This window comes from Mugil cephalus, chromosome 5, assembly GCF_022458985.1.
Source record: "Mugil cephalus isolate CIBA_MC_2020 chromosome 5, CIBA_Mcephalus_1.1, whole genome shotgun sequence".
Lineage (NCBI taxonomy): Eukaryota > Metazoa > Chordata > Actinopteri > Mugiliformes > Mugilidae > Mugil > Mugil cephalus.
This window is the reverse complement of record NC_061774.1, coordinates 27,027,451-27,050,915: the sequence shown is the minus strand read 5'-3', so window position 1 is coordinate 27,050,915 and position 23,465 is coordinate 27,027,451. Positions and strand designations below refer to the sequence as shown.

Below are 23,465 nucleotides of genomic sequence, written 5' to 3'. Positions count from 1 at the left end.
TTACATTTTTTCTTTGTATTTATTTATATGTGAAACAAATGAAGAAACAAAAACAAAACAAAAAAAATTAAAGCAGAGACATTTCAAACACCAAAACATAAACAGTTGGTACTTTACTACTCTACTATTTTATAGGTCATTTAAGAATAATTAAATAAAGAATTTATTTTATTACATGTTTTACATGTATTGGACAATTTTGTAATGTAAAAAAAAAAAAAAAATTAAATATATAGAAATTTTCAATTGTATACACTCATACTTTATTTTTATTATTTGCATAAATATATTTATATTTTGAAATATTTTAAATAAATAAAATAAACAACCAACTAAATAAATGAATAATGAATATTTTACCTCTACCTCAGAGGTCAGCTGATCACTTTTATTTATTATCAGTTCAATTCAGATTCAGATTAAATTCCATTTTTTTCAAAATAATTCAGTTACGCAAAGTTTTTGCTTCCTTGAATACTTTTACAAAACTTTTCTGCATTAATTTACTTTCAGACTCTAAACCATCCTGAACTGTGTGTGTTTAATGTGAGAGTTTTTATTCTCATATCATGTCTGTATTTGAGCTGAGAGAGAAGAATATCTGCAAAGTTTTCTTCTTGACTTTTATTACACCAATAGTCTCTCAGGGTCTGTTTACTTTGTGACATTTAAAGTTTGGTTTTAGTTTCTAAAATAAAACATGAATAAGTAAAAGTTTATGTGACTTTAATTTTCATAAGACAGAGATAAATTCAGATGAATCACGTCTGAATATTGTTCCAGAGTCATGTCATGTTCAGACTTTTTCTTCTTCTTCTAAAAAACTTTTCTCATTTATTAAGAGAAGGTACATTTGCATCTTTGCTGCTTTTATTGTTTTGCTTTTTAAAAAAAATTAAATCAAATAAACTTTGCTTAAAGTCTACGAGGAAACTTGAAATATCAAACATCCTTTGAGCTTTGTCTGTTTCAGTCAAGAAAAATTACTATTTTAAAATGATTGACTTGTTGCATTTTATTTTTTTCAAGTTTCATTAGTAAAAAAAAAAATTAAGTCTAATATTAACCTTTTCTATTTCTCTTTTTATTTATTTAATTCTTTTTGTCTTTAGATTTAAAAATAAAAATTCAATTAAAGTTTTCATTTTTGTTTGTTTGTTTTTTTTTAAAACAACTTAACTATCTGTGACTTCACCAGACATCAGGATATAATGATTGTGTTGTTATTGAGACACATCCTGTGATTACACTTCTCTGTGGAGATATTTAAAGTTAACAGGTGATGATGTGAGACGCCAGTAAAGAGACGACGAACCAACGTTAGGACTAAAACAGCCTGAGAGCTCGACTCTCATATATTGTGCAGAGCTTTTATGCACAAACGATAAATGAAGCTGAGAGGATTAGTTTGTGTTTGAGTAAAAATCTTCTTTTCCACAGTTTTGCACGACGCTGGTGTAAATATAAACCTTTTAATGGCGCAGGTGTTCACCTCTGGCCTCAGGACGTCGGCCTCCGGTCGTCCTCTGTCTCTGGTCAGGAGAGTCTTCACGAATACACAACAATACGCACTATAAGAGGCGCACGCTGTGTGTTTTGCTGTTGTATTGTTAATTAAAGTGTAGATCGTGTGTTTGCAGGTGAGAAGATAACATTTGATCTCAGAGAGGAGGATTAATCTTCTCTTTTTCAGACCTTCACTGTTTTGCTCCTTGATGAATTTTACGTCACGCTGTTCTCTGTGACAAAGGAGCTTTTAATTCATTTATTTTAATTGAACTTTCCAGGAAGAACAGAGGAGACGAGACGAGACGAGACGAGACAAGACACGATAAGATAAGACAAGAAAAGATAAAATAAGATAAAATGAGACAAGATAACATATGATAGGACTTTATTTATCTCCGCCAGAGAACAACAGTGCAAAAATACAATATTATTAATATTTAGATGTTCCTCTGTATTACATTTCTTTAATAATAAACTCCCAAGAACCTCAAATGTTTAAAGTGTAGAAATCTGCCGTCGCTAACAAACACTAAAACGTTTCCATCGTCGGTTTTGTAAATTCTTCGTGGTTTCGTGTTTGTTCTGAGTCCAGTCAGAACCTCAGACACGTTAGAGTCGTTTCTGCTCCGTGAACCTTTCACCGACACACTAACACCTTCGCTGTGTGACACCAGACGCTCTGTGTGTTTCCTCTTCGGTGAATGACAGTGATGGAGACAGTGATTGACAGTGGGTTGGGGAGGACAGGCAGCTCCACAGCTGAGGTCTAGAGGACGGACGTGGGTATCGATCCAGAAACATCCACACTTATGATCCAGATGTGGGTTTTAAAGAATCGAACTTCGCATCAAAATACGTTTTTTTTATGGAAATGTAGCAGTTTAATGTCTCGTTTTACTCTGAATGAAAGTTAAAAAAAATAATCATCAAATCATCTTTCTTTCTAAAATGGAAATCAAATATTTTTCAGAGAGTTTATTCCCAGAAACATGTGTTTCTTTGCTTTCACTCTTCTGTCCAGTTCATCACAAACCAGCTCCAGTAGTTTATAAATGAGAAATGACAGAGAATGTAAAATGAGACCTTTGTTGTCGAACCATCAGACTCTGTCCGGTTCAAAAAGATTTATACTGAAGTCACAGCCACTGTTTTTATTTTCATTTTTGTTTGATAGAGATTTCTTTCAGTCAACTTGTTGATTTGCAGATTGTCTTTAATTAAAAAGTTGGGCAGCTTGTTTCATACTTATACAGAGGTTTAAACTACATGTTTGATTTGATTGATTTGATTTGAAATTTATTATAACTTCTCCTGGTCTAAATATATCTGCCTGAATTAGTTTCATACATTGAATTGAATAAAGTTATATCTCATTTACATGTTCAGATAATACAATAATATTAAATATATGCAACATCTCCCTCATCCCTGTCCCTCTTGAAAATAGTGTCTTTGTATCTCGTTTTAAACTATTTCAGGTTTGGACGTTGCTTTAACTCCGTGTTGAATCTGTTCCATAATCTCACGCCGCCGACTGAAACACAAGAACTTTCCCTGGTTGTACGAATTAATTGACTGTTAAAGTTAGTTAATTAATAACTCCCTTCATTAATACTCATTTAGAAGCTCAGTCCAACTGAGAAACCGACCAGCAGGCTAGCAGTTAGCTACCAGCTAGCAACCAGCAAGAAGACTCCAGCTAACTAGCCTAGCTAACAGCAGCAGGTAAGAAGTGATGGAACATGCAACTACACTTCAACCAACTCCTCCCATCTCCACCAAGATCAGGAGTAAAATACTAACCCCTTATGAATACTGAATAATATCTGCATATTTATTGGTAATAAGTTATTTTTAGCTTTGAACGTTATTTGAGCTGTAGCTTATGCAGAAGTATAAAATATATTTTCATAATTACATTCACAAATGATCATAGTGAAAGAAGACGTCTAAAAGTATCGATATCGGTATCAGGATATCAGCCTTGATTATCACTTGGTATCGGATTGTTGTTGGACTGTTTAGTCTAAAGACAGGATGTGACATTACACACTTCCCTGAGTGTTTGTGAGTGGAAGGAGGTGAAGAGTATGAGGGATCGGTACCATTCACACCTTCACACCTTCACACCTGAGGGATGTTTGTGTGCAACAGGAAGTTACTACAGGAAGTAGTAGGTAAAGCATTAAGTGATAGAAACCGTTGACTCCAACGATTTAGACGTAAAATATGAATCATATCCTCAAGTCACACACACAGAAAACATCTGTTCGTGGTTCTGAAACAGCAGCAGGTAGAGGTCAACAGGGCCGTATTAGCATGGTATTAACCTGCTGACAAGACACATATCGCCACCTAGTGTGGAGGAGGAGGACATGGTCCCTTCAGTTATTTGATTTTCATGGTTTTCTTTCTAAATTTGGACAAGGACCTGATTCACAAAGTCGACTATCAAGCGTAGCTCCATTTAGCTGTGCATGTAAACACACTGAATCCCAAGACTATGCAGAGAGTTCACTACTTTCAAGCAGCACAGGCTGTGGATGCGTCCAAGGTTCGAGTCGTAATCTGAGTTAATAAATAACAACTTAAGATGTGAACTTTCAGGGAGCAAACAAGACTTTTCTGTTCATTAATTGCCACAACTTGTATGATGTGACTGTATCATGGCGCTGAAACAACGGCAGGTAGAGATCTATCAGAGATATTAGCTGTTTGCACACTTCTCCACTGCACCACAAATGATGTCAATGTTTATTTGCACACAGAGAAACTGAGACCAGATCTGAAGTGGTGGCTGAGGACGCATGTGGAGGCGCATTTTAATTCCTCGAACTTAAAGCTGGATGCTTGTGTTGTGATTGTCCAGGCTGGATATTATTAATGCGAGGGTGGAACAAGGGCCTAAGTCTCAAGGATCTGCTGCTGCCTTCATGGGTCACGGTCATAATGCTATGGCTGATTGGAGTATATAGGTCCCCATGGAAACAGTGGGCCACAGTTGTGTCCACGCACTGTTTATCCAGAACTTCTCTCGTCCTTTATAAACGATTTCATACGTTTATTTTCTGCGTTTTCTCTCTGATTTCCATCAACGTGTTCACTTCAGTGCTTTTAGTGAAAGAAAATGTGAAAAACTGAGACGCCGCACTCTGGAAACGTCTCTGTTTATTGTGTGTGAGTAACGCGGCGTCACGCTGCTTCACATTTTCCTTTGCTCTGTGAAAACTCGATAAGGAATTAGATTGAACGGCATCGACGGATGTAGATCAGAAGTGCCTTTCAAATGAGTCACCCTTTCAGCTTTTAGCTTCAAAGGAGGAAATAAAGCAGATCAACACTTGTTCTTCGTAGTGTGATGACTTTAAGTGTGGATGTGTTTATGTGCGCTGGTGCAAGTGACTGAGCTCTGATATCTGGAAGAACAAAATAACATCACATGGATTCACCAGGACTTTGAACGCAGCACGCGAGACGTTTTTTTTTCTTCATTTTAAGTGACGCTGGTGGTTCTTTGGTTAAAGATGTTAAAGACATTAAGTCTGTGAAGAACTTCTACTCCTGCAAAATCACAGGACACACAAACAGCTGATAGGGGAGGACAAAAACCGCAATGCATTGTGGGCTTAGCTTATTGTCCTTTTAGCGCGTTAGCATTAATGCTAGCGATATAAAATGGTGCAATGAGTATGAAGGAGGCGCTCGTCTCTTCGGGTCATATTTCACTTTTTTACGGTTTTAGACACATTGACACAAACATTAGCCGGGTTTATATGGAGCCAAATAGAAAAAAGTCTCCATGTAAACCTGGCTACTCGTTAAATTTAACAGATTTGTTGCGGCGACCCACAATGCATTGCACGATCACGTGGCCTTTCGAGCCGTATAGTAGAACTTCCTGTTTACTGAGCCTCCCACCTATAACAACAGCCTCATAGCTAATAAGACATAAGACATCGTACATTTATATAGGAAAATAGAAATATAGAGACTTTCTGTATAGGGTGAAGTTAAAATGGGGTAATATAATTTAATTTAATTGCTAAGATCATAAGATGCAGACAGTTGCTGTATTTCCATTTCCCCTAGAAATGTGCAAATCCTAAATATTGCAATAAAAAACTGGTAATGTAAATGCCTACATTTCTAAAAAGCTCTCAATTATCTAAAGATAAGAAACATTTTTTTTTACGCTCTCATGAGGTGGTTTTTCAGACATATTGATATTAAAGTTTATAGCAAAAGTGCAATAAAAATTTTCCCATTTTCCCGTCACCAGGTAGGAGGTCATGTGGTGACCAGTTCAGTTTTTATTTATTTATTTAATTTTTAGTTTAGTTGGTGGTTGAAAAAAATGCAGAGACAATAAAGATTAATAAACATTTCTATAATGTAAATATGACAGTTTGCTTGTGCCTAATTTTCAGCCATTTTTTTATTTGCGAGCAACTCTACTTTATTGAAATTTCAGAAATATCGCTTTTATTCGTGAAAACCCAACGAGTGAGGTAGTAGTTTGTGCAAGAGAAGGCAGCACAAAAAAAAAAAAAAAAGCCAAATCTCAGGTTTGACTTATTGTCGACTCTGTTGACAGAGAGAGTAGCAGCTAATGCTGTAATTTTAAATTAAAGCGCACTTAAAAATTAAAATGTGAACTGTAAAAAGTGTAAATTGACTTTAGGTTTTATTTAGAGCGAATTTAAAAGTTTTATTTCTGCTTTTAAGTTCATATAAAATATAACTGTAAAGTACAGAGAACTTAATTAGAAAAAGAAAATGTGAACATCTAAGTTTGAATAAATTTCTATTTACAGACAGTTCACAAATGTAAGTTAACTTAAATGTTTTAGGTAATAGTTTCCACAAAGGTTTTGAATATTATCAATTTACCTTCAAATTACTCCTGATTTCCTCTGATAACACACAGAAAACAGAGTCTGACACCTTCTACTAATGTTTATACAAGATAATATCTTTATTCTTATTCTCTTTACAATGTTGGGAAACAAATAGAAACAGGGCATCTCAATAAAAATCTCTCATAAACGGAGACGACAACCGAGCAAAACATGGGGAGGCCCACATTGATACAAAAATAAACTATGGATGTAACTTACATTCAAGTTATTCATATTTTTTTTGTTCCAACAACAACAGCAACGCACGGACATTATGTACAACACGACACCTATAGATTATACACAACTCTTTTGTACAAACAACAGTCACAGTCAAACCACCAGTGATAGAAATACAAAAAAAAAACAAAAAAAAAAAGTCATTGGTGTAGCAAGTCATTGAAGAGCAGGAACGGAGACTAATGATAACAGGGTGTTAGCTGCTAGCTTAGCATCGGTCCAACAGTTTATGCACATTATGTGAGATATTGTGGATCAAACAGCGGTAAATGTATTTAAGCTGTTGCATCCAGACCTCACAGTTTCAGCTGCTGCTAACTATGCTAAGCTACGCTAGGCTAAGCTAAACACACATATTTAAAAGAGGTTCTCCTTCAACTCTAGGTAAAAAAAAAAAAAAAAAAATGTTCAAAATATCCTGGTGGGGAGTTTTAGGCGTCGCAGATAAGACTCGATGACGCACTCTGGGAAGTCATACGTCTTAATTAATGCGTCGGGAGGAGAAGCTTTCAGGTTTTAATCCGTCTCCGTTTCTTTATTCATAAAACTCAGCAGCTGCTCAGCAGGACGGCAGAGAAACCCAGCGGGGAGCTGTGATTGGGGCCATTATGTTGGACGGACGTCAGGGGTTTAAAAAATGAATGAAACATTCTTATCATCATTTCTTTTTGTTGACAGACATCCAGCCTCACGTCTGTCAATAACGTCAGCGTTACAGCAAATATCTGGTTCTCGAGTCTCGTTTATTTCCTCCAAAATTCAGCTGATCCATGCAGGTTTAACATTCACTCAATTTACTGGAAAAAAACTAACAATATATATATAAAAAAGGTGCAATTAATTAGAAAAACACACGGATGAAATGTTTTAGTTGAACATTTTGTGAAGTAATGCGATTATTGCTGCTGCGTTAATTTGCTTTTAATTTGTGTTTCATCATAATAGTAAAAAAAAAAGAAATGTGTCTGTTAATTGATTTATTGATAATTGTACCATTTTTAATTTTTTTTTTTATCATTTAATAGATGAAAAAAGAAACCAGAAAGAAACTAAAGGAGGAAACGTTTGATACTTTCAGGTTCATTTAAGGGAAACACATGTTTTTCTTTCAGTTTTTTCACTTGTTGCACTTTTATTTTTTTCAAATCATGTCAGTAGAAAGAAAATTAGGTCAAATATTGACTCTGCTTCTCTTCACTTTATTTTTTTTTCAGTTTTCATTTACAGTTTGAAAGCAAACTTCAATAAAACAAGTATATTTTTATGTTTTTGTGAAACTGTGATCTGCATCATTTTTAATTAATCAGAAGATTTGTTTGAATTGATGTCGATTAACGAGTGAAAGAAGAATTTAATTGAGATAATTGCGGCTCATTTCTCGAAGCTGCTGTTCACATTCACGTTTTAATATTCTGCTCAGGACACGACTCGTCCCAGTGTTGGTAAATTCACACCATTTAAAATGGCTGTGTAGACAAAACCACGGCAGGAAGGAGGCGGAGGAGGAGACGGGATCAAACAGTTAAAGGAAATACTGTAACGACGGTGGAGGCGTTTTAAATCTTTTTACAGTATTAGTGTAACATCTACTTCACAAATAACATTTATGGCTTTCATCTTTTTTTTTTTTTTATTCTAACGAGGATCCAGCCTCTTCATCATCACAAGTCACAGACACCAAGAATAAACAACAGCAACGGTAAGAAGACTAAAGAAAAGTTTCTCCTGCATGAAATGTCTCTTTTAATACGTTTCTTGATGTTTGAAATAAGCGGGACGACGTTAACGCCGAATGTTTCAGGACCAAATCTGATTTCATAGACTCTTTTTTTTAGTTGTTGTTGTTGGACGCATGTGCTGAAATGCAGGGGATGTAAAGCTGATTGAAAACGCTTTGAAAGTTTCTCATAGACGGACTTGAAATAAAAAAAAAAAAAAAAAGACTTCTTCTCGAGCCCTGGTCCGACTTTGAAACAGTTCACAGACGAGTCACTAATACTGTTCATGATTCCACAACCCGAACAAGTTCAACGAGGAAAAAAAAAAAAACACACGTGCTCTTTTTCTTCCGTCGTGGAGCGTCGTCCTGAAGCAGCACCGCCTCCATCTAGTCCGGCACAACGAGACGAAACCACTTTTAAAAAAGTCAAAACAAACCAAAGACGTCGTCTCCGTCGTTGGAAACGAAAGGATTCAGACTTTTAATCGTTTCACTCGTCTGACGCAGGAAGGACGTTCTCACAATTCTTCCGGTTCCTTGAAGAAACTAAAACCCTGGAAAACCTAAAACATGACCTCCTCACAGCTCCCGTAGTCGCTCTCCACCATGCTGGAGCCGTCGTAGCTGCGCGGGTTGTGTCCCGCCGGTCTGGTCTGAGGCTGGGCCGGGTTCGGGGGCGGCGGGGGCAGCGGCGGACTGGCCTGCTCCGCGTACGACGGCATGGCCACGCTCAGCCGCATGCTGAGTCTCTTGTAGCCCCCGGACACGTTGTCCAGGCTGCGGGCGTGCTGGGTCGGGTAGTAGCTGATGGCCGTGTACTCGTTGGGGCACTGGGAGCTGGGGAGGGGCAGGCCGTCCGGGCCCAGGAAGTCGTCCAGGTTCTGGTTGCTGTAACACGGGGGCAGGGGGGCGCGCCGGTCGCAGCGGTCCAGGGGGAACGGGAACCCGCCGAACCGGGAGTTTCTCCGGGAGTCCACGGTGGAGGTGGAGTAAGTGTCCTCCACGATGTCGAACTGGGGGAACTCCTTGATGGCCGGGCGGCCGTAGTAGTCGGGGTCGGCCGGGTAGACTGAGGACAGAAAAACACCGCGGTTAATTCATGCTCTCTCTATATAATACTCTGACATCTGATCCTGGTGCATTCAGGGGTTCACATCTGGAGCTTTGTTTAATGTTTAATTTAAAAAATACAGAAAAGTCAACCAGACGAGTCAGTGGTAAAATGTCCTAATGAGGACTTCACGTCATCCCAAAGTGTTTGGACAAGATCGGCTTAGCTTTTAGCCTCCAGTACGGAAGTCCTAAGCGGCCATGTGTGCACATATTATTTCAGAATCAGAGTCAGAATCAGAATCAGAATCCCTCCGAACATGAGGAGATGATGAGATAAATAACGAGATAATTAACTCATTATCATTGATCCCTTTGGGATGACGCCCTCCAGGAAATTATATGAACGCATGGCTGCTCAGGGTTTCTGTACTACAGTGTTTCATTTTAAATAACTGTCACAAAGTCAGATTAGGAACAAGAATAACAGGAGTGATTCGTTCGGATGGTAAAATGTCTTGATGAGGACTCGCTTCGTGTTTTTTGTTGTCGTATTGTTGGTGCATGGCAACCTGGGCATGGTCACATCTGAAAGAGTTTAGACAAGGTTAGCTTAGCTTTTAGCCTCCAGTACGGAAGCGGCCATGTGTGCACATATTATTTCCCTCCGTTTTCCCGTGAAACAAGTTATTTATCTCGAGATCTACCTGGCAAACATTAAAACAAACATCTCACCTCATCTCACATTATTTTACTACATTATAGTGTTGTGGGCATCCATCAATTAGCATGATGGAACTTGATAAATAACGAGACAATTAACTCATTATCCTTATTATTATAAGGACATGAACACATGGCCGCTCAGGGCTTCCGTACTCCGTGTTTCATTTTAAATAACTGTCACAAAGTCAGATTAGGAACAAACATGGAAAGTTTTCGTCCTGATAAAGTGTCAGGCGGCAGCTGTGTGTGGTAGACGCCACTATTTGCATATTAAATCCTTCTCTGTGGGTTTTTAGTAGAAGACGTTTTACTTGAAGGCAGATGACAGGTCTACAGACCACAGAGTATAATAATAATCCTCCTCCTCCTCCTGTGGCCGACTAACATTAAGACAATCGAAGAGCAGCTTTAAAAATAAGCTCCTGCTGCTTTCTCTTTGCCCTTGTGTCTTTTCTTTATTGTTTCCTTCAAACTAACCTCAAGCCGAGTCCTTGAAATATAGATTTTTTTTGTCTTTGCACATATTTTGATGTGTTAATCCTAAATAAGAGTAAGAAGTTACATCCAGGATGAGTTTTTAAATCATCTTCTGTAGAATTAAAGCAGATTAATCCTCGTCAGTTTGCTTACGATCTTACAGTGATTCAAACATAAACTCCTCTTTGCAGAGTTAGTCTCCATAAACAGCATTGACCTATTTCAATCAAATCATAGAATATATGTATTTATTTATTTATTTTTAATGCAATGCATTTCCAGCATCCTCATTAGAAATCTCACTGCAGTCAATGGGTTCAGTTGTGAAGGAGATCCTGCACATTTTGTTCTAAACTAACTCTACTGAAGGAAAATGGGAAAATTGTGCAGAAAAATGCAGAAAAACTCCAGGTCCAGGCACTGAAATGGATTTTAAAAAGTAAAAGCCCTTTAATTTAACAAGCTGGAGTCATTAAAGTAACGGCTTTTTACTTTTTCAAACCTGTTTGAGTGCCTGGACCTGGAGTTTTTATGCATTTTTCTGCACAATTTTTCCATTTTCCTTCAGTCATTAGCTCCTTTTCCAATGCACCACTGGTTTTGATTGACACCAGCAGAGCTTCAGCCATTTATCCTTTAATTCTGACTACTGTTACTCTTCTGTCCATCACCACGTTAAGTCCCGTCCTAAAAAATATGATTGATCCTGAGAATCAGCTCCCAACAGAGAGACTCCAGAGCTAACGGACAGGAGAACTTTGGCCTGGGTTCAAGGCTACAACAATGTCAGTGAACTCTAAACGAAAATGTCAGGACATGAGTCCATGAGCTGAATGTGAAGAAAAACTGGGTCATGGAGGAAGACAAGGAGCCCAAGAACACCAGTGGTTCTCCAGAAGAACCAGATGAATGTTTAGGAACAAGTCAAAGTCCTGACCTTCATCCAGTAGAAATGCTGGAGCATCAGCTGATGAGAGGAAACCACCAACATCTCACAACTGGAGCCACAGGCTAAAACTCCTCCAATGAATAAATGCACAAGTAAAGTCACTTCCTAATAAAAAGAATTGGAACCGCAGGAACAATAAAGAAATGATATCAGTCAGTTAAAAAGTAAGAGTTAGATGGTGACGGACAAGAAAGAGTCTGCAGAAAAATGTGAAACCAGAATGAGGATTGTCCAGGATTATCACTTCAAACTGCTGCTCCACCCTCCAAAACCTCCAACTAACAAGAACGACACATTACAGGGTTTCTGCAAACAAAATGACATAAAAAAGGAAAGAAAAGTCTCCTGCTGTCAGACTGAGCAGCTGCTCATGTCGGGACGAAACGCAAAGTGAATCAGAAAGTCAAGAGATGGAGGGGGACAAGTGTGAAAGATGAGGGCGAAGGGTTAGGATGAGGAGGAAAAAGAGGTGGACGAAGCAAATGAAGGAGGAAGGAAAGAGACAACGAAGACGTTTCTAAGGTGGTGGAAAGCTGACGGCACCTTTTAAAGGTGGAATCTGAGCTCCTGTTATTTCCACTGTTACTGTTCTTGACATTTGCATTCGTCAGGAAGAAGAGCAGCTCGTTCTGTGACGCTCCCCAGGACAAAGGGAAACGTCTCGGGTCGGTGACGAAGGCGCCGATAACAAACGTCAGGAGCGATTTGTTCGGATGGTGAAAAGTCTAAATGAGGGTTTGTTTTTTTTTGTTGTTGTCGTAATGAAGGAGATGTGAAGAACATCGACAACTCAATGTTCTGCTGGGAAGCTTCTGGACCTGGTATTAATTCACGTGGATGTTACTTAGACATGTAGCACCCACCTACACCAGACCATAGCAAAGACACTCCTTGAAGCACAAAACACACAGGAAACACTTGAGGAAAAACTCAACAAAACAAACATCCTCAAGGTTTTCTACAAAGACTGCACCCAAACAACAACAACAAGCAGCGAACGCTGCGTTTAAAAGACGAGAAAGTTTCCTGGAGACAGCGTCAAGGAGACAAATCTCCCAGAGACGGTCAGGGAGTTTATGGCAGCGTTGGAGAACCAGAACATTTCTGGAGTAGAGAACATAAGGTACAAGCTGCTCTCTCTACTGCAGATTTATTGGACTGATCTAAATATATCTCATCAGGATTTGAATCGGCTGATACTCGATATTTAAAGACCGTTATCGGATTGGGAGGCAAAAAGAACTTGATGGTCATATCTCTGTCTCCTCAGATTCACTGCAATCGTTTTTGAAACTGGTCACATTAATGCGTTGATTCATGTGAGGCCTCTGACGAAAGGAGACGACAGAAGAAAAGTGCAGGAGAAAATATGAGAGAGACTCTGAGAACAAAAAAAAAAAAAAAAAAAAAACACGCCACAAAGGGCAAAACTGAGTGGAGAGGAAATGACAAGAGACGGGAAATGGAAAGATTTAAAGAGACTGCCGGAACAAAAGAGCAAAAGACAATGCAGAAGAAAGGGAATGGTATAAGAAAGAGGAACAGAACGAGAGACCAAAGACGCACAGGAAGAAGGGCAGACGTGGAAGATGAGAGAGAAGCAATCACAGGAAGAGAAAGCGGAAAATAAAAAGACGATGAATCACTTTGTTTCCTGATGTTATCGCATCCGCCACGCTCATCTGAGGACGTTTCATCTTCCAGAGTTTAATCAGCTTCGTGTATTGACAGACAAGACGGTCCGGCGTTTCCCATGATGCACCGCTCCGCGTCACATTTTAACACTTTACAGCGTGACCTTGAACCACTGAACACTACGTCCTGTTCTCACCTTTTGTGTCGCAGAGGAGAACGCTGGGTTTACGGCAACATTTCAAATAGTTTTTTCTGTAAAATGGTCTGTTGTTGTTAAAACAGTATCGATTTTCCTGTTTCCACAACAGGCGTTGACCCCATTCAGTGTTTAACGTCTCTAGCCATGGCTAAGCTATGCTAACGGATATCCATTAGCATTACCACGATGCTCCCTGGTGCGTTTACAAGTTGCAAATAGTTTTGTTTTTACACATGGAACCAATAAAACCAAACATCACTTAATGAGAACAGCATCAGACATGGCTACATGATAGCGACATATGATTAGCATTTGACTTTTAATAAGAACCAAACTTTAGGTGGGCGATGTGGGCAAGAAAAAAATCTTCTGACAACGATAATCTGACATTATCTGACAGATCTGTCGTTGAGCGAAGGTTTTTCAGCATATCTTGCAAATACGTTACTGTGACCGAACCTTTTCAAGTCTAGTGACGTAGACCAACGTCTCGCTAAGTCATTGCTAAGACCAGAGGTTCCTGCACATTTCCTCGGTGTGACTATCATCTATCATCCCTGAGGACTTTCATGCACCTCTCCATCGTCACGTATTCACCGGATATGATAAATACACCAACATGAAACCAGTCACACACCTTCATAGTCCATGTCCCAGTGGTTCTTCCTGATGGAGTCGTTGTCGGAGCTCGACGGCGGCCTGGCCGGGAGGTTGGGGGCCACGCTGCACACGACGGGCCCCTGCGTCTTCGGCGACCGGCCTCCGGACGAACCGATGTGGCTGCGCGGCCGGAGGGACCTGAAGGGGGTGTGGTCCAGGTCGTTGGTGGGGCTGACCAGGGAGCTCATCTCGATGGGGTTGACCTCCTGGGAGTCGGCTTTCAGACCCTTGGCCAGGCTCGGCTGGAAGTAGCTGTGGGCGTCAAATGGGACGAGTCAGTGGAGCCTTTCAAGTCTATTTTCGAAGAAAAACCTGAACAACATGGAATAATATCGCCAAATGGACGATAACATTGCTTGTTTCTTTGTTTTACAGTATCTTAGAGCTTTTAGGCCCCTTGTGACCAAAGAATTATAAATTCCACTTTAACTGAGGTTGTAGATGATCAGGCTGTTGGGAGGAAGCGAAAAACAAAACAAGAAAGTAAAAGAAACATGAGCAGATTGATTTTTTTTCTAGCCTGGTCTTGTGTTTCGAAGAGACTTTTGAGTTTCTACTGAAGTCTCTGCACAAGTTCACAGTTTTAAAATTTAAAAGAATCCACTTTCTGTTCTCGGCTGGCTACGTCTTCTTATCTTTTTCATAAAATGCACATGAGCTTCATGAAAAATACAGTGCAGAGAGAAGTCAAGAAAGGTGCAGGATAGATTTTGATATTTGTCTTGTTGCTGGAAAAGAGCTTTAGGTGGAAACCTCCTCCTCATAAATAGTTTCAACTGTAAGTTTGTTAAGATTTTGAACATTTGAGTCGGTCCCGCAAGACCCAGCATCTAAAAGAGTGGATGCTGATTCATTTTAAGACACCAGACTTTCGCTCTTACCCATTGGAGTCCTGGACACAAACTGGCTTCTTCTTCTTGTTCTGAACGTATCGTTTCCTGACACAAACGAAGATGCCAACTAAGAAGAGCAACCCGAGCACACTCGCAGCGATCTCCATGATTTCTATGTGGCCGATCAATGGCGACACCTGACAGGGAAAAAGGATTGACAGTGATTAAGAAAATGTCCTGCAAAACAAAATATATACAAATATAACCAAGAACATAAGTTGTTGTTTCCACTGACCAGAGGTAGCGAGTCACAGTGGATGGAGCCATCAGTCACTTTACAGTCGAACCCTCTCGGACATGAACTGGGAGAACAATCTTCAAGCATATTATGGCACCTAAATGATTAAAAGATTGACATAAAGGAGAAAAAAAGACACTGTGAACCCCAAATTATGAGATTTTTTAGGCTTCCTCTGGAGCAAAATGTTCTGGCCTGAGGGCAACACCAAATGAAGTGTTGCTCTCTTTAGCACCGTGGTCATTTTAGAGTTCAGACATCACAGACTACATTATCACTCTTGCTTTTGTCAGTTCTTAATGCTGCTTCTGCTGCACCGAGGGTTGGAGCAGAGCTCGGATGTGAATAATAATAATGTAAGTATGCTAATGTGCCAATGCCCACAGTCGTTGAGATGCATGACATGCATCGAGGATGCAGCATTTACCACGCTATTTTGATGGCTTTCGCCGTGCAACATAATAAAGTTCAGTAAATGAGATGCAGCATGTACCACTGCTCATGCATGTTAACACCGCCAACAATAAACAACTATCAGTCTTACTTTATGTGGCACTTTCAGCAGGAATTGTTTAAAAATAATTAATGACGACAATTAAAATAATGAAGAATTAAGTTGTTGTCCTAAATCTTCATAAAACCAGATTGAAAAATTATAAAATGACAAATTAAATTTGCTGTTTCTCCTCAATAGTGTTGTGCTACACGCCAAACTGCCAAAAATAATGGCCAAAAATCAAGAGTTTTCAGAGTTGCTGATTAATACTGTGTGGTCTGATTCAATGAATGCTACTAATTGGATTACTTGATTAATCATTTAGTCGTGAATCACTGAAAGCTGAAAACACGAAACCCTCAACTACATCAGTGTTGCTACAAACTATTCTTTCTTCTGTATATTGAGTTCTCATTAGTCCTAAATAGTAAACACAACTTCACTTATTAAAACATTTTTCTCACAGTAACATAATTTACGTAAGTTTATTCATCATCGTCCTAAATAAGAAATGTATTATTTACTATCTACTGTCATTAATTAGCATATGTAGTGTTGAGTACATTTTGGAAACTTAGCTGTAAATGATCTGCTAAAGTTTGCATATGATAACATAAACAGAAATTGCTATGTTTTATAGGTGTCTCTGTGCTAAAACTTATAAATGCATCAGAAATCCTCACGGTGATGCTAATGGGTAACCATTAGCATTTGCTAGCCATGGCTGATGCTATTGCCATTCATGGAAATCAGCGTTGCTGGATTTTATTGGTCTATATGTGCAAAAACATAACTAGCATCATGCATCATGATAACGCTAATGGATATCCATTATCATTGGCTAGCCATGGCTAATGCTAATGGCGTTAATGGAAACGTGTAGTTTTATAGACCTATATGTGCAAAAACTAAACTACTTTTAACTTGTTAATGCATCCAAAGACATCATGATAATGCTACATGTGGCTAACCCTGGCTAATGCCAAGGGTAGAAATGGAAATCTGCGTTACAACTTTTAAACTCATCAGAAAGCGTTGTCTCTTCAAACTGTTTTAATGAACCAACGGCTGTCAGTGTGGAGTGTGAACATGAGCACTACAATAGGAAGAGGCACACAAAGGCTGCCACCCTCCCCACCCTCCTCCCCTGGGAGCAAAGACCGAACTTGGCTGATGATACTAAAAAGCTTCTCCGAGGCCCTACATCTTCCCCGCGCAGGCACCAAACACCACCCTGAGGACCTACTGGCAGAGCGCTGATTGCTAAGTGCCAGTGCTGCGATACTGACAAAAACCTATCATTTGGTTTTACATAAAACTGTCTAGTTTTCTGCTTTACCCTCTCATTTCCCAGATGCTAAATTCCCCAGCTGTGCTTCGCTGAAAGTATAGTCCAACGGCACTTTAGGGGGCAAAATACCGCACTTAATATGTTTTCATGTTGTGGGATTAGGGGACAGAAAAGTTGTTGTCCTGCACCTTTCTTAATATTTGACACTATTTCAGTGGATGACAATGGATGTCTGTTCCCATGGATGGTATTCAATCAAACTTTTCCATGAACATCGTACATATACGCCCCCCCCTCTATGTGCTGTGGTCCACTGCACTGACTGATTACCACAGGACGCATCACAGCATGATAAAAACATCCTAGTATGTTTAATAAGTCACGCAGCAGCACTCCTTCAATAGTGATCCAGGGTGGATCATTTTTCATTCACGTCGTTAATCAACCCCCCCCCCCCGCCCATCTGCAAAACGTGGACAGCTGTTAATAGCCACGAGGAGCCACGCAATTCCACGGGCAGCTTTAATGAAAGCGGGAATATGCAAATGCAGCTGTAATTTCGTTTGGCGGCCGTTGGTGGTGTGAGTGGAATGCAACGAGCTGGTCGACGGGCGACGTGTGTGTTGAAGAGTTCAATCACATCTACGATGAAATTCAAGGACATGCATGTCGTCTTTTTTTTTTGTTTTTGTTTTTTTTACGGAATCCAGTGCAAGTGATGTCGCATATAATGAGGATCATGCTGGATGTTGAAGTCGTGGTAAAAAATCTGTGTCTTATTCATCAATTTGACAACAATACATTTGGAGAGTCACCACTGCAGGTAATTATCTCCACTGCTGATGACTTTTTTTTTTATTTGTTGGAGCATCTTTTATTTATTTTTCATGGTTTGAAAAGAATACGACGCTGTGGCTGAACTCTCCCAACTTAACCCTATAACATATTTTACTATGATCCTAGAAAGAATACTATTATACTGATACTATTCAACCAAAGTGTTGTTCTAATAAAGAAACATGTTGTTTACTATGTACCGTCACTAATTAGCATAAATAGTCTTGAGTATGACTTCAGTTTTGGAAACACTGATCTAAAGGTTACTTAGGATAACTTAGATCTATGTTGGTTAAAGTGCATAATTTAGCCAATGCTAATGGATATCCATTAGCATTGGCTAGCTATGGACAATGCTAATGGAATTAACAGAAATCTACAGTGTTTAGTTTTATATCTCTATGCGCAACAACAAGCAACCTGCAACTTATAGATCCATCACAAAGCACTATGGTACTGCTAATGGGTATCCATTAGCATTGGCTAGCCATGATGTTTATAGGTGTGTACATGTTAAAAAAAAAGAAATTACATATAAATCCATTGGAAAGTATTTTTGTTTTTAGTTTGTTCTGCTGCCACAGAGCACAGAGTTTACATCTATGGGGTTATAATGACGTGTTGTCGTATTCGATTACGTCAACTCGCTATTGATTGCAGTTATGCATATTTAACACCTTTATACTTCATGACCACTTTTACATACACTAAAACCCCTGGAAGTCGGACTAATGAAATGTTTTCACCACTAAACGAAGGACAGTTCAGCACATATCCAACTCTGTGATCTGTGCGTACCTTGCTTGGGGGTTCTCCTGCGAGCAGTTGCACATGTAGCCTTCACCCTTGGGTACGCACACTCTGCCGTCGGCACATGACTGAGAGGCGCACGGGTTGGCCAGCTCGCATCGGCTGCCGTGGAAGAGTCCTGCACACCTGCAGCGCAGCTCTGCAGAGTAAATAAAACACACCCAGACATCTGAGACAAGAGCAACTGATCAAAGCCACGTCGAGTTTCCCCTACGGGCAGAAAATAATCACAGCAAAGGTCAACCTGGTCCAGCCAGAGAACACGGGAGTGTGTTTGGTATTTAAAGGGATAAAAATCAACCCTAAAAAACACACACAATTTAACAGCTTCTTCTTCTTTTTTTTTTTGGTTTTTCTTCTTTCTGTTTGAACAGTCAACACGTGACAGCAACACCAGAGGCTACAGAGGAAGTCTGACAAACAGGAAAACATCACGTTTTATCAGTCACCTCTTTCTGGAGCTGGTCAGTTAAGAAGAAAAACCACAGAAGACGAAACAAGGAAGTTCAACACAGACAGAAGCAGGAAATAACGGCGTTATGGTTTGAAGCTCAGTTATTAATATTGGGATATCACTGTCATTTGGTAGAAGCTTTTGTGAATTTCCTTGTTTTTAAACACACATACACAAACTTTTTTAGCAGTTCTGGATTCAGTGTCTTGGCCAAACACGTTTTAAAAATGAAGGACTGGGGATTCAAGCACCTAAGGACACGTCCAAGATGCTTCACCAGCTTAAATTTTGTATCCTAGGAACTCTAATAAACTGTAGCTTGGTTTTGCACAAAATGTTTCTAAATCCTGAGGTCATTATCTATGTATTTGAGGATGGTTAAACCTCCAGTTATCAACTTTTAATGGACTCAACAAAAGGAATCAGTGCAGATCTGATGAGCTGGTACATCCATATGTTTTAGCCTACATTAGCTTATGGCACATAGACTGTTACCACAGTGAGCTTATTGTTTATCCACCAACTTTCCAGACATTTGAGCGACGTAGACGTCAGATTAATCCAACAATGTCACCGTTTCACACCCCTAAACTGAAATAAATTCATGTTTTTCCTGTTGGGTTGATGTCTTTTTAGTGAATTGTGTATCTTTAACATAATAAACCAAGAACTCAAAAGGCCTAAACTGGTAGAAGAAGAAGAAGAAAAACAAGTTAAATGCAACTATTTCCATCTGCCTTGGTATTTACTTTTACTCCACATGCCTTTGTTAGGATCTCAGGAAGCAAAGTAAATGGAAGTCTTGGTAAAACAGCGGGGGAACGGCTGCACATTCTGCCTTTAAAGAAAAAGGAAAGAAACATCCTGAGTCTACACTATTTGTTACCGCCTGTCTGATTACATTTGCTCGACCTGGAAGCTTCTTTTTGGGGGAATAAAATTTTATTTGGTGCCTGAAGTCTAACTGAAATGTGATTTGACATGATGATGAATAAAGTCCTGGGGAAAGGTAAAACCAGGCTGTAACCTTCTGTCCTGAGTCCTAAGAGACATCGTGGGCATTTTATTTAATGAACTAAACGGAGAAAATTATGTGAGCTAACACGTAAAGCGGCGGAACAGAAATCCCATCAGGCTGCTTTTTTTTTTTTTTTTTTGATAACAGCTCCAGGGTTCGTTCGTTCACACAGATATGCATCTCCTCCACCTTTATGTTTGGCTATTTATCTACCTCGCCGGAAAAGGAAGCTCGCTCTGTGCCTCAGTCTCACAAAAACGTCACAAGTGCAATATTTAAAAGCTTCTGGTCTTTTATCTGTAAAATTGCAGGTGCGCTTATCAGCTGCTGGTTCAGGTATAAATCGTCCTCTTTTGTGATATTAAAAACTGTGCAAACCTCTCCGACAAAAAAAAATATTATCTTTTAGCAGTGACGCATGCGACCAATTAGTGATAACCTGAAAAGATAAAAGGACGACCGAGAGTCAGACGAGGATGTCGGATAAATCTTTAGAGTTGTTTCCAAAACCAGTTGGTTCCAGCTGAAGAGTCACATCATCAGTAGAAGGTTCACAGATACGAGCTCAGTGATTATTGTTGGACTATTTTGAAAGCGGCTTGAATCCATATGTGATAACGTGAGTCTTTTAATGGCTTATTGACTCAAACTACACCAGAGTGTGATGAACGAACTAGTCATGTGGTGTTTTTTTCAGGGTTTCTGGAATCACAGACCACAGCAGAGACGGAGCAGTTCGCTATCAGCGCTGCAGTTTGTTGCAGGGTGACAACCTCGGTCTCCAAAAGAGTGTTTCTATCACTGAAAACTCTGAGCTCAGACCTGAGACATTTTAAACTAACTGAGTCTGGGACTCAACACACTCCAGCGGTAACTCAAGGACTAGCTACTTTGTTCATTTCCTTTGAGGGACTTAAGTTTCTGCTCGCTGTCCTGCATCATTTCTCAAAATAGAAGTAGGGCCGAAGGTCAAATCAAAGTTGGTGCATGACGTAATTGAAGGACTCAAAAGGAATGTGCATGAAAATATTCTCTCAAAAAGCCAGAGGGTTCGAATGATGCCGCATTCATTTTGGGACTCTTCAGTAATCTCTCCATTTTATTTCTTTTTTTCTGGGGTATATTATCAGACACTGTCTCTCCAGACAGAGACTCTGTTTGGATGCTCAGAAGACTCTCTATCTCCTTCTCCATTTGCTACCACTAGATGGCAGATTAAAGCATAAAACAACGGGTTTAAATGAAGCAGAATGAGACTTAACGTCCCCATATGAGGACACAGGGTCTCAGGAGGTTAAGGGATTAATAAAGTTGTTCTGAACTTGAATCCCTCACTGGTTGAATTTTTCCACAACAATATTCTTGTCTAATTATGTGTGTATATTTCCCATACGTGGGATAAATAAACAACGCTTATGTCATTAATGTCTCATACGTCAAATCTCAGGGAGAATTCTCAGTTTATGTTTCCTTCGCTCACCTCCGTTAGCGACCTCCTCACAGGTCCCTCCGTTCTGACAGGGGCTGCTGTCGCAGGCTCCAGCTTTACTGCAGCACTGGTACACCCCAAACACCCGCCGGCTCCCTGACCCCGCCCACTCCGCCGCCGCGTCGCCGTCCGCTCTGATCGCCTCCCCGTTGAGCTCCAGACCCTCCAGGCAGCCGGTGAAGTAGCTCGGGCGCTTGTGGACGTCCGCGTCCTGAGCCAGGGAGGCGAAGAGCAAAGCGCCGTGGGAGCGCATCATCCGGCACGACTCGCTGAGGGCCACGGAGGCCGGACGCTGCTGGTCCACGGTCAGCCTCAGGAACGTGGCGTTGACCTCCAGCAGGACGCTGTGCCAGCCGCCGTTTGACACCGGGTGAGATCTGATCAGCAAAGAGCCCGGGGAGGTGTTCCCACATCTGTAACTGAACTGGAGCTCCCCATTGGTCAGCTGAGGAAAAATCAGAATGAACAGACGTCACTCAAGGTGCTTTTTACTCGTCAGGTGATCACTGATCACTTTGTCACACCTAAATGTTTCACAACATCATCAGCTTAAATAAAGCAAAGATAACACAAGTAAACACAAAATGCAGTTTTTAAATAAAGTTTTTTTTTATAGAGGTCTCCATGGTTACGGCCACTGAGCGGCAAAAAGTGACGGATGAGCATTGAGATTGGCAGCATTAGATTGAATCATAGGCTTTAATAGAGTCTAAATTGTTAAATTAAATAAAAAAAGATGAAGAGCTGTTGTGTGATTGACTGAACCAACAGATTTAAAAGCAGTCAGAAATATATTTTATATTTTTACAGGGATCTGTCAAAGAACAGAGAAGTAAATGAATCACTGCATTAGAAGAAACAACTGGAATCCAGACACAGAAACCTGGTGTTGTGGTTCATTTAGTGTCAGATAATATTAATTTATGCTGTTTTTATTGATGAAGTCATAAGTTATTTCTTAAGTTACTTCTTAAGTTACGTTGTGGAGGCTGTCAGATAAGTTTGTGGATGTTGTTGTTTTGTCGTAGTTACGACCGACAGTAACTATTTCAGTTCCAACAATAAATAACAATAAAACAATAAACTGAATATTTGTGATCACTCCTCATCATCCTTTTAACGCTACAGTATTGTATGGATAACGTTACTTCTCAGTAAAGTATTTATCTACATTTATCACAACTGAAATGGACTAAAACTAACTGAAACTGAGGCTAATCTACTTTTCCAAATAAGAGGATCCTCTAGTACAGTGGTCCCCAAACCCCCGGGCCGTGGACCGGTACCGGTCCGTGGGTCAGTTGGTACCGGGCTGCACAGAAAGAATACATAACTATGACTCACTCTTGACACAGATCAAGATGTTTGCCTCGTAGCAGTAACACATAATCCATTACGACTTAATTGAAACCCAGAAGCTAGTAAAATGAACAGAAAACATACGTCTTTGCAGAGTTTCTTTGCGCAGGGTGATGCCTCGTTGCAGAGAAACCAGCTCAGAGCTCCCACTGATTTAACGTTATGGTGAGTTGTATTTTACACTTTATATTTGTTTTTGTGGTGTATCTTATGCTGAAGGCATGTTTAACCTTTACTGTTACGACCAGAGAGTGTGAGGCTGAGAGGCCGTTACTCATGTTACGACGTTGGCGCGATGTTACGCTGCTAATAAAGCTGCATACACAGTAGATTCACGTTTATTATCGTATTGAGAAAATACCAGTTTTTATGCCGGTCGTATCATTTTATTTTGTTGTATTTATTCACCACACCTTAAAGGCCGGTCCGTGAAAATATTGTCTGACATTAAACCGTGGCACTAAAAAGGTTGAGTAACGCTGCTCTAGTACAAAGCTGCTGGAGCCGTGTTGTATAA

General features: G+C 39.8%; 1 protein-coding gene across 2 annotated transcripts in view; it reads right to left on the bottom strand.

Moving 5' to 3' along the window:
* Positions 1-6,460: 6,460 nt before the first annotated feature.
* The window catches only part of fat2 (FAT atypical cadherin 2), a 105,136-nt gene continuing 88,131 nt past the window's right edge, over positions 6,461-23,465 (bottom strand). For both annotated transcript variants that reach the window (XM_047584860.1, XM_047584861.1), the window contains exons 24-29: positions 21,581-22,034; positions 18,617-18,767; positions 15,192-15,291; positions 14,945-15,093; positions 14,041-14,315; positions 6,461-9,436 (exon numbers count right to left, since the gene is read on the bottom strand). In XM_047584860.1, coding sequence (XP_047440816.1) covers positions 8,931-9,436; positions 14,041-14,315; positions 14,945-15,093; positions 15,192-15,291; positions 18,617-18,767; positions 21,581-22,034 — 1,635 coding nt within the window. In that variant the 3' untranslated portion in view covers positions 6,461-8,930. The remainder of the gene's footprint in view (positions 9,437-14,040; positions 14,316-14,944; positions 15,094-15,191; positions 15,292-18,616; positions 18,768-21,580; positions 22,035-23,465) is intronic.